General features: G+C 40.6%; 1 protein-coding gene across 9 annotated transcripts in view; it reads right to left on the bottom strand.

The window, feature by feature from the left end:
• CLEC16A (C-type lectin domain containing 16A) overlaps positions 1–12,095 on the bottom strand; it is a 172,065-nt gene that overhangs the window by 48,451 nt on the left and 111,519 nt on the right. For all 9 annotated transcript variants that reach the window (XM_025203264.1, XM_006015503.2, XM_006015504.2 and 6 more), the window contains 3 exons: positions 6,041–6,192; positions 4,013–4,217; positions 3,012–3,179 (listed from right to left, as the gene is read on the bottom strand). In XM_025203264.1, the coding sequence (XP_025059049.1) occupies positions 3,012–3,179; positions 4,013–4,217; positions 6,041–6,192 (525 nt within the window). The remainder of the gene's footprint in view (positions 1–3,011; positions 3,180–4,012; positions 4,218–6,040; positions 6,193–12,095) is intronic.

Raw genomic sequence — 12,095 nt, 5'->3', positions numbered from 1 at the left:
GGGCTTTGACCATAACTGAAGCAATATTTGAACACCTATGAAAAGTTAAAAAAGCTCAGATCGAATCTAACCTTCTGCCTGCCCGTTTCATTCTCTTAATATTAAAAAGTTTATAGTACTAATATGCTCTGTGCTATGAAATATATGATGGGAGTTGCACTAGCTGCCAATGCTTAAACTAGACCTGAAATACAATAAGTCAAGTCCATTCTTCCAGTTGCATCAAATAATTCTGTAATTGAAAACTTAGGCTGTCTTTCTAATTCATGAAGCAGAGAAAATATTAGATACCAATTGAAATAGTAGCCATACAATGCTAACAGTAGAGAATATAGAGCGACACACAGTGAATACGCATATGAATTAAAGTTTACTGTTACTTCAAAATCCACATCGTGCATTATAAGCTTTGGTTCTCCCAAGGAACTGTATAATGCTCCAGGAATATTGCTAAGAATAAATGCTTGCTTTTCTCTGCTTAGAACAAGTCTGTGAAAGAAAGTAGCTTGCTTGCTCTACAGAGAAACTAATATCTCACTACAGTATGCAAGTATTTTAAAAAACCACTTGTAGCAATGAAATATTCAGAGATTGAAAGCAACTACAGGTGTCTTACACTTAACTAACAAGCTGCAGGTAAGCTAAGTGCCAAAGCTATAAAGTTCAATTTGAAACAGTCACTAAAGGCTTCATGTTGAGATACCATAACCCACAGTTCTGAAATCAGTAGAAGCTGTAAACACTATACACACAAATGAAAAACCCAGATCCCAAATCTTTGGATCTTTGCCTTTATAACCAAGAGAAGCATGAAATTCTGCTAATGTCACCTTGGCTATGCTAAAAATACCGAAGCAGAAAATATAGTAAATCAAAAATACTTAAAAAAGTAAACCAACCCCCCCACCAAACATGAGCCTTTTTCCACTGTAGGCACCATAATTTTACATAATAAAACATTTATAACATTCACGATTAGGTATTACATATTGAATTAAACCATAATGTTTTAAAAAGTTTATATTTTAAATTTTTCACTCTTGATATCATATTGATTCTATTCTTGCTTCCCCCAAGTTTACCCAGGCACACAATGAAACCCTAACAAGTTCTTGTCAAGTAGAGCTATCAATTAGGAACACCCAACAATAGCGTCAGCTGTTTTCACTGACATTACCATCATGTTCTCAAAATAGAAGCATCGTTAGGGGGCAAGGTCAATCATGAAAATTATTTTTTCATTCCCTCAAAGAAGTTGATTCTGAAATACCGAATAAGATTCAAAATCTTAGAATTATAGAAAATTAGGGTTGGAAGGGGCCTCAAGAGGTCATCTAGTCCAACCCCCTGCTCAAGGCAGGACAACCCCCATCTAGATCATCCCAGCCAAAGCTTTGTCTAGCAGGGTCTTGAAAACCTCTAAAGATGGAGCTTCCACCACCTCTCTGGATAACCTGTTCCAGTGTTTTTCTACCCTCCTAGTAAGAAAATTCTTCCTAATATTTAACCTAAACTTCCCTTGCTACAACATTAGACTGTTGGATCCTTGTTCTGTCATCTGCCACCACTGAGAACAGTCTAGCGTCATCCTCTTTTGAACCCCCCTTCAGGTAGTTGAAGGCTGCTATTAAATCCCCTCCCAGTCTCCTCTTCTCTAGACTAAATAAGACCAGTTCCCTCAGCCTGTCCTCATAAGTCATGTGCCATAGGTACGGGGTGCCATATGCATGTATGTGCACATGGCCACCAGGCAGCTTGGAAAGCAGCTCCCACAGGTAAATTGGGGGAGGGGGGAGAACTGAGGACCCCATAGGGTGGGAGTTGGGTAGGGCTCAGACTGCTGCCCAGCCAGGGGGGGTTGGGGACTGGGGCCACAATGCGCAGCCGCAAGGGGGCTGGCTGGGGCCACCTCCTTACAGTCATGTGCCCTCCTGTAGGGGATCTGTGCCCCCCAGATCTGTGCGAGGATGGGGGCAAGTTGCTCGTTGCAGACTCAGGCTCCCTTCCTACTGCCTCTGTAGCCCGGTGGGTGTGACCTGGCACAACAGGGCCGCACAGGGGGCTGCACAGGAAAGTTGCTTGCTGCTGTGAGCTCTGCAGTGCCCTGGAGATGCATCCTTTGTGTGCCCAGCAGCAGTGAGGGACACAATCCCATTCTGCTGTGCCCCCATGCAGAGAACACACTGCCAGTGCAGTGTGGAGCTCGCAGAGGCAAGCAGCTGTCTTGCACAGCCCTGATGTGCGCTGCACCACCAGATTGAACCTGCCGGGCTGTGGAAGCCCTGGGGGAGGGCAACAAGCTGGGAGCCTGAGCTTGCAGAGGGCAGCCCACATGTGCACCCACCCTGTGCATACATTTGCAGGGCACGGGTCTCCTCTCTCCGCCAAAGCCCACAGCAGGCAGGCAGCGGGAGGGAAGGAAGGGGAGAGCCAGGCTCTGCTCTGATACAGGGGCTGTGGACCCAAGTCCCTGGCCCTGTAGCCCTGGCAGCTGGGGGCCCCCTCTGGCAGGGCTGGAGGGGCTGGGGGGAGGTGAGGGGCCTGTCATTTTAATTATGGATTTTGGGGGTTTTATTAGAGCATTTGAGAGTTTTTAATCATGGAAAACCAGGATCCCTGGTCATGTTGCACTGCAGATGAAATTACCACAATCTGATGAGCAACATTTTTGAGCATTTCCAAGTTTGAGGTTCTAATGTTTTTAAATAATTCCCATTAACAATTTGGAAAATGAGAAGATAACACACACACACAAGTAATTACACCTTATTTAAGATGCATATTCACAAGATGCAGAGAAAACTTATCTGTACTTAATGACTGCAAATGGAACAGTTTCAACTGATAAAATTTAATGGACAAAGGAAAAATATTTTTAAAAGGATAATAGTAGGGAAAACACATTTCTGGTTAGGAACAGGCTATGATCAAAGTTTCAAGAGGCAAAGACTGGGCTGTATATCACATTCAAAATGGTACAGCAATTTTTTTGATCAGAAGTGCTGTCTTACCTGGGACTTTGTCAACAGATGCAAAAACTGAACGCTGTACAGTAGGGTCATTGCTGCCACGTCGTGACTGGTCATAGAATCTAAACGGTAGGTGCTGGGATGTAGATGCAGAGCTATGTCCAAAACCCATCACCTCATTTGAAGGCTGGACAGGAAGATCCAGAAGAGCTATGTAAAAACAAAAAGTTTTTATTAACCAGATCTAAATAAAGGAGATATATGGGAAAATTGCATCAACGGTTTACCCAGAATTCTTGCGCTGCAATTAATTTATAGACCAATCTGCATAACCAGCTTATACTTGCCTTTCCTAAATACAAATTATTTGTTGTTTCATTATGCTCTGCAATTATAAAGAACAGGCAACAATGGCTCCAAAAATGCACATACATATTAAGAAAGCCCAACTAAGCATATAGTATAGAAGGAAAAATGTATTGCCGCAATCTCTTTCCATTATATATGGGATTTTAAACCACTTCAAACATTTTTAGTAACATAAGATCAAAAAGGTCTTATGTTAGTTATAGCACTGCAGCAAGCCATCATATTTGTAGATATGTCAACTGCTGTAGGCAGGCAAAGATTTTCCATGTGCATTTAATCCTTTAGTGCAATTGTGTGTAGTAGTGTTTAAGACCCTAACTCTGAACTTATTCTAAACAGGAATAACAGAAGCACATTTAAAAAAGTGAATTCTATAAGTTATAACTCCTGGGACTAGAAGCATAAGAATATTTCAAATTTACTTAATATAGTAAATACTAGAAAATGAAATATTCCAGGAACTGATTTTAAAACTGTAGGTAGTCTTCAGGAGAGGGATTAACCATATCTCCTATTACAGTATAAGATCCATTGCTTAAAAATTGGACATCAATTTTTCAAATTCCGGTGGCCTGCAGTACTGTACTTCAGAGGCCATCAGACCAGACAATTATGAGCTTCCATGAGATGCATCGATTAAAAAAATTAAAATTAAAAAGCATGCACCCAATTACCTGCTATTCTCTGCATTTTCATACGACGAGCTTGGATGCGGCCCTTTGCAAGACGCTGCTTTGCAATGATGCAGCGAATATGATCCGAAAAAATAAACGTGGCTTGGAGGATGGGAAAGGGTTTAGAGTGGGGGCTAGATGCAGGTTTGTGAATTATTATGTTTAGAGCCCTACTGTCATCTTCTACTCCTGTTACCTGCATATCCTACAAAGAAAAAGAATGGAACGTGTGAGCAAAAGCCTTGTTCATTTTTAACGTTTCAAAATATAGATCAAATAAGAATGTATAATTTATTCTGAATATACAATTAAAACAAAGAGATCTAGGAGTACTAGTTAAAAACAGAGGCAATAAAAGTTACTATAACTTGGCACATGTTTCTGGGAAGTCAGTCCAACAAGGGCACACACAAATTCAAGTAAGTGAATTAAACGCTAAAATTCTTATTGCCATTTTTTCTGGAAATGTGGGTACTGATAGCAGAATAAAAAGGTAAGAAACATACCCATTTCTGCTCAGCATCTAATTATAGGTTAACGTTTTGCTATAGTTAGCAAGCCAAGAAATGTGAATAAGGTATTGACTTATTTAGACTAAATAAGGACTAGTGTAAAAGAGTTTGAAAAGTAAAGAATCACCTTTTTCCTTGGAAAACATAGTTAAATTGATGGACCCTAAGATTTTTCCTTTCTTCAATATAACATACTTTGGTTACCTTTGTATGAAAAAATTCTAAAACCCCTAGAAATTAATGGCTAGAAGGGACCTTGAAAGATTGCCTCCAACCCCCCTGCTTTGGGCAGGAATCAAATTATCCCAGCAAGGTGTCTGTCCAGTCTCCTCTTAAAGACTTCCCAAGGAGGTGGAGCAGTCCCCAACCTTGGAAGTCTATTCTACATGCTGGTCACTCTGACCATAAACAAGTTTTTCCTTGCACCCAACCTGAAACCATCCACTAACAGTTTATGGCCATTGCTCCTTGTCCTCCCCTGGGGTGCCCTAGCGAACAGTTTCTCCCAGCTCCTGATATTTACCCCTTACTTACTTATAGATGACCAAGTCCACCCCCATCCTCCTGCAAGTCTTCTCTTCCCCAGGCTTAACAGTTCCAGGTCCCTTAGTCTTTCCTCATGAAGTTTATCCTCCAATGCCCTTAATCATTCTTGTCGCCCTTCTCTGGGCCCTTTCAAGATTCTCCATGTCTTTTTTTAAGTGTGGCACCCAGAACTGGACACACTACTCCAGCTGGGGTCTCACCAGCTCCGAGTGGAAAGGAAGCATCACTTCCTTAGCCCTGCTCGTGACACATCGGCTAATGCATCTCAATATGCCATTAGCTTTGTTGACTACAGCGTCACACTGACAGCTCATGTTCATCCTGTGATCAATCATAACCCCAAGGTTTCTTTCAGCCATTGTGCTGGCCAGGACACTGCCTCCTAACCTAAGTCACTGGTTATTTCTCACCAAACAAAGTAATCTGCATTTATTCTTATTTAACTGCATCTGGTTCCGCTCCACCCAATTTTAATAGTGAATAAAATATTTCCCAGGCAGACATCTATTCTTTATGTTCCCATGTTGTATTTGTGCATGCATTAACTTTTGAAAGCATGTTTTAGTTGCCTTTTTTCTTTCTCTGTATATCTAACATGGCAGGTATTGGGACTTTTATATAAATAGGTTCAAGATTTTACAGTATGGGTTAATTTGCAATTAATGTCCTGCTGTAGAAAAGTACTTTAGTGAGACCTAAGCACATTCTTGACTTCAGAAAGATACGAGTGTTTATGAATTCTAGTGAAAAGAGGTACCTTCTTGAATCAAGCTTCCATCTAATACACTTAAGAACTTACCCGAAAGATGGAAAATGCCATAAAGCTAACTAATAAAAGTCTATTTATAATTCTACTAAGTAAAGAGGAAAATAGGTATGTTTATCTAAAAATTAAGCCAGATTAGCAATTTGATTTTGCATACAAACAGAATTTTTACCTACCCAAAAAAAATCAATCCTCAAATCTTACCTGCAAAAGGCCTGCAAATTTAACTACTCCCCAGCCAAGTCTGGCAACATCAGGCTCAACCAAGCTCATCTGGTAAATATCCACTGCCAGAAACCTCTGAACCTGACCTCCATCTTTTGTAATCACTGTACAAGCAATTAGATCACTGTTATCTAGGAAGAAATAAAAAGGAAAATAAACAAGATGGATATATTGCTCATTTTGGTCAGCATTTTGATGCATTAGAAATTAATGGCATACTTGACACGTATCCAAAAATTTACTTGTTTCTACTTCATATCCCACATTTCTTTATTATGCCAATTTATACGTAAATCCTGCTTTAAACAGTATGATGGCTTATTTTAGGTAAATGCTCTGACGACCTTGTGCATTATACAGCAGCTCATGTTAAAGAACTATGCTTATTGTTATATTCACTCCATTTGTATATACATAGCATCACCTGATTTCAGGGCTAAATTTCCACCAATTAGCATCTATTTATTGTATTAGAATACAGGTCTTAAAGAACCTCCAGGGTCAGATTCCAGTCTCCTCTTACTGCCTGCAACTTTCGCAGGTGTTTGCTCCCACTACCCCTACTGGAAGACTGTTTCACAAACTTATTGCTCTCAAAGACAGAAAACATTTAGTTTCCGATGAAATTTTCTTTCTTCTCCCATCTTTACTAAGAACGCTGCCTTGTGGCACCACATTAAACACTTTACAGAAGGCCAAATAGATGTGTTCTACTACATTTTCCTTGTCCAGAAAACCTGTTATTTTGAAGAGAAAGCTATAAAAATTATAGCATGATATGCCTTTGATAAAAACATAGCATTTATGTCTATTTTCTGCCTTCCTCTATTTCTCCAATGATTCTTTCCTTCTGATTTGTTTTAAAACTTTGCATATGTTGTTGAGATCATACTAACCTGATCTTTTTAATGAGCCAGATCAGTCCCCATCAGCTTTTTTCCAGTTACATTATAATCACCCTCACTTTGATAACCTTATTAAAGATCTCTGCTACTGAAGTTGCCATTTCTAGTGAAACAGGGATAAAACTTTCCTCACTCACTCCCAGATCTGACTTTATCAATAGCGTTAAGTCTAAGCTCTACTTCCACCTCAGACATTATTTCCATATGCTCATTCAACTGTCATTTTTTTCTTCAGGCCTGCTGATGCAGTCCTGAACTTAATTTATTTTTGAAATGTTATATTTACGCAGATTATCACTTACTAGTCCCCCCTAGCCCCCAATCACTTCTCAGAATAGTAGACCATGCAAAAGGGTGTCCCATCAGTTGCTGTATGGTCTATCTTATAGAAGTTAGCAATTTTCCTAATTAATATCCTTATTACTTCTTGAAGTCCCACCAGCAGATATACAGGTCAAATATACTGAAATGTGTTTGATAGTGATAGGGTTTACAGTAAGATAAACATCTGTTATCATTAGAAACAGACTTTATTCAAACATTCTCTTCTATCTAAAAGGAACTACTACAATTTGAAGGGTTGGTTATTTGTTTCATAGTAGACAGGGTCGGAAGGGACCCAAGCAGATCATCAAGTCCAACCCCCTGCCATGGGCAGGAAAGAATGCTGGGGTCAAACGACCCCGCCTAGGTGATTATCTAGCCTCCTTTTGAAGACCCCCAGGGTAGAAGCGAGCACCACTTCCCTTGGAAGTTGGTTCTAGATCCTAGCGACCCTGACCGTGAAGTAGTGCCTCCTGATATCTAGCCTGAATCTGCTCTCCGTCAACTTATGGCCGTTATTCCTTGTTACTCCCGGTAGTACTCAGAGGAACAGGGACTCTCCCACAGCCTACTGGTTCCCCTTGGCCAGTTTGTAGACGGCCACCAGATCCCCTCTCGGCCTTCTCTTGTGGAGGCTGAACAGGTTCAGGTCTCCTAGCCTCTCCTTGTCTGCCCTGCTGCCCCCTGATCATGTGAATGGCCCTCCTCTGGACCCTCTTGATGTTGTCCACATCCCTCCTGAAGTGCGGCGCCCAGAACTGGATGCAGTACTCCAACTGTGCCTGACCGATGTCATATAGAGGGGGAGGATCACCTCCTTGAGCCTGCTCGTGATGCATCTGTGGATGTATGAAAAGGTACAGTTACCTTTCCTGACTGTGTCCCCACATTGGAGGCCCATGTTCATCTAGAGTCTATAATGACTCCAAGATCCTTTTCTGCCTCTGTGCTGATAAGAAGGGAGTTCCCCAGCCTGTAGGTATGCTGCTGGTTCTTCCTCCCCAGGTGCAGCACCTTGCACTTGCCAGTACTGAATCCCATTCTGTTCTCATCCGCCCACCTCTGTAACCTGCCTAGATCTAGTTGCAGCCTGTCCTTCTCCCCGCATCTTAGTGTCAGCTGTGAATTTGAACGCCTCACAGCTGTTTGTGGAAAACTTCTTAGTATTGATCATTGCTGCAAATACAATTGATCTAAAATGCAATATGCTATTTTATTTATAGATATTAACTTATAAAAACTTTAAAAATCCTTACTATTAATATGTAAATTTAGTTACATCTCTTAAGTGTTCAAAGACTGAAAAATACTTGACTTAATATTAGTGGTCTCAACCTAGCCTCTCAAGTTAAATACAGTTTCTTTTTTATGGAATACACCGACAGCATCAGAAATACTGATTGAATGACCAGAACTGAAGGTGCAGAGTACAGATTACTGCAGTATAAAGATAAATGTCTGATCTGAATAAATACATTGAATGCACAATGTAAAGCTGTATTACACAACAAAAGCAACTGTGGCATCAACAATCAGATGTGAATACAGAAGATATGTCACTACAAGAGCACATAGAAAATAAATTTTTCAAGAGATTCAAAAGTCGTTTAGGAAACTAAGTTACTAGGTCTCATTTTAAAAAGCTTGACAGTCATTTCTGAGAGCTTGCCCTAGCAAAATTTCATGAATGGTTCAAAATGCATTTATGCCCTATAAACTCAACAATATTGATGCAAGGTGACAATGGGGTAAATTTAAGCAGGCTTTAACTCCAGCAGGTGACAGCCGCATAACTTAGAGCATTTGCAAATTATTTTATTTTTCTATCAGAGGACTACGTCTGTATTTAAAATAAAAGTCTGACTTCTCCACTAAGTTTTCCTCAACATACTTTAGATTTCCTTCAATCTGGCAATATGCTCAACTTTTGAAAACTTTATCAAGTAGACTTGCAATATATGTATCTAGCACTATAAAAAGTCTATTTTATTTTCAATGATTTATTATGAATGCTTCTGTTACCAGCCCCTGAACAGATCTCCAGTAGGGCTGTGCAAAATTTTGCCACCAGTTTTTTTTCGATGCTGTTTAGACCCGTTTCAAGGTTGAAACAGCAAAATCAAAACGGAACAGCTATGTTTGAAACAGCCTCAAAACAAAATGAGGCAAGTAGAAACGTTTTGACATTTTGACACTGTTTCGCCCATAGGCTATAATGGGGAAGAGTGAAACAGTCTATAACTTTGTCACTTCTGGCCAGATTTGGACGAAACTTGGAGGAATGATAGCCCCCCTTCTGTGGCCATGAAGCCTGCCAGCTGTCAAGGAGATAGGTGCAGGGGGGTTCTGGCGCCCTGCACCCCTAGCTGCTGACAGGCAAAACACGTGACATTGGTACTTGTGCAACTGCTGCCTGTCATCAGGCAGTAGGACTGAAGATCCCCCATCACTTGCCAGCAAGACCTGGGGGTAATAACTGACTACAGTATGAACATGAGCTGGCAGTCCGATGCTGTAGCCAGCAGGGCCAACAATACGCACGCATGTATCAACTGATGCATCTCCAGCAAAAACATTGCAAAGAAGTGATTCTCCTGCTCTACTCAGCACTGCTGAGACTGCAGCTGGAGTACTGCGTCCAATTCTGGGCTCCACACCTTAACAAGGATGTGATAAAGCTTGAGAGTGTCCAGAGAAGGACTATCCATATGATCAGAGACTTGCACAGCAAGCCATACGAGGAAAGGCTGAGGGACCTGGGATTCTTCAGCCTGAAAAAGAGAAGGCTGAGGGGGGACTTGGCAGCAGCTTACTGCTACATCAGAAGCGTACATCTAGGGCTTGGTGAACAACTGTACACCAGGGCACCCTTGGGGAAAACTAGGAGTAATGGTCATAGTCTGGACACCCTAGTTGTGAAGTAGTTTTTCCTAATGTTGAGCCTGAAATGATCTTCCAGGAGTTTGTGACCATTACTCCTAGTTTTCTCTAAATGTTTCCCACCTAAGTCACTTAAGCTCTGCTTCAAGACAGGATTCCTGAACCTGCTTGGCTACAAAAGTCTTTTTGCTATTAGCACCCTTTGTCCTCTGCCTACTTCCCATTAGTGCTTCTCCATAAGCCCAGTTAATGGCCACACAGACTCTAGTTTGTCCAGATGGTAAAGAATTCAACCTTATGTCTCTGCCTGTAACAACCAAAGCAATATAAATATTAAATTTCCTGTTGCTGCAATTTTATAGTAAAGACCAAAAGGTCCATCTACCAAAAAAAAAATCTTACCATAAAGAATGAATGTCAAGCATGTAAATGAAAGAGTAAAGGTAAAACAGAAAGAAAAATCTACATTGTTCCTTACAGGAAATGGTTTCATTTTAGAGTTAAGACCAAAAGGTACATAACTGTAAAAGATATTCAAGCAACAGAAAGGAAAGCTACACTATTTAGGGAACTGTCACCGGAAAACTTTTGGATTTATATAGTAGCATGTACCCACTTACCCTATTGTTTCTAGTTTAGAGAAGGAAGAAGAGTTTGAGAGCAAGTGGTCAAACCCATTTCCACTTAAATAACCTTAGAAAACTTGTATCTATGCTACAGCCACTCACTAAATGATGTGCTTGTGTGTCAGAAACCTGACTACAGAGAAATTAAAGAATTTCAGGTTGAGTGATACAGAAATACTACAGAAAAAGATCTGGGAACTAATGAACCACAAACTGCATGAGTCAACAGCATGATAGTGTTATGAAAAAGGCATATATCATTTGTATTAAGAGAGTATCATATGCAAGATGAGACGTATTTTTCCTCTATTAATTACGGGTGAAGCATATTATAGTCAGAGTACGTCTTAAGTACGAAATCAAACTAGCAGGAACATCTCCAGAGGACAGCCACTGTGGGGTGGAGCGCAGGTGGAAGAGGACAGAGGGGACTGCAAGGCAAGCTTTCCTGCCCTCCCCCTCCCCCGGGAGGTGGTGGCGGCATGGGGCAGGGGAGGGCTTAGAGTTAGCAAGCTTCCCCCCGTGCCCCCTTCCCCCTCCGTCATTCTTGACGGGCAATTTGCTAGTTCTAACAATAAAGAACATTTAAATATTGGCACAGGTAACTTAAGGAGGTAGTAGAATTCCCTTCAGTGGATCTATTTTTTTTACGAATAGGCTGGACAAACATCTGTCAACAATAGTCTAGACAAGTTTGACCTTTCCTCAGAGACGAATAAGATCAAGTGTCAGTAACCCACAGTTCCATGCCTGGATCTGGCATGCAAAGTCCATTGTGGCCTGGGAAGGTCCTACCTGTCCCAGGGAATACGACAGCACTAATTTTTACTTAAAACTCCCATTTTTGTCACTGGGAGTTTGGCACCTAAATATCTTTTTGGGTTGGGCCCTGTTAACATTAATATTTTGACAGTGAACTGTTATAAAACTAAATTGGAAACATTCTGTTGCTTATCCATGTTTAATTTATGTCAGTATGTATACATTTTTTAAAATAATCACAATGCTTTGAAATTTAGTTAAATAAAAATAACCACTGAACACTCAGTGCTGAACGATCCAAGAACTCAATGGTTTTGTGAATAGTAACTTTGCCATGAGGCAACAGGTTACTGAAAGAGAAAATATTTTGAAGCCCCTTTTATCACATTGTTATTTATGGAGTCATTTATAAAAATAAAATGTTGTATTATGCAAATATAATTAAAGCCAGGCTTCCTTTCTCAGGAAATACATGCATTGTTTATGGATTGTAAAGTAACTGGATAAGTAACCAAAGATAAAGTCTTTGGTGTTTGC

Source organism: Alligator sinensis, unplaced genomic scaffold, assembly GCF_000455745.1.
Source record: "Alligator sinensis unplaced genomic scaffold, ASM45574v1 scaffold73_1, whole genome shotgun sequence".
NCBI lineage: Eukaryota > Metazoa > Chordata > Crocodylia > Alligatoridae > Alligator > Alligator sinensis.
Note: the sequence above shows the minus strand (reverse complement) of the source record. Positions and strands in the feature narration are given on the sequence as shown.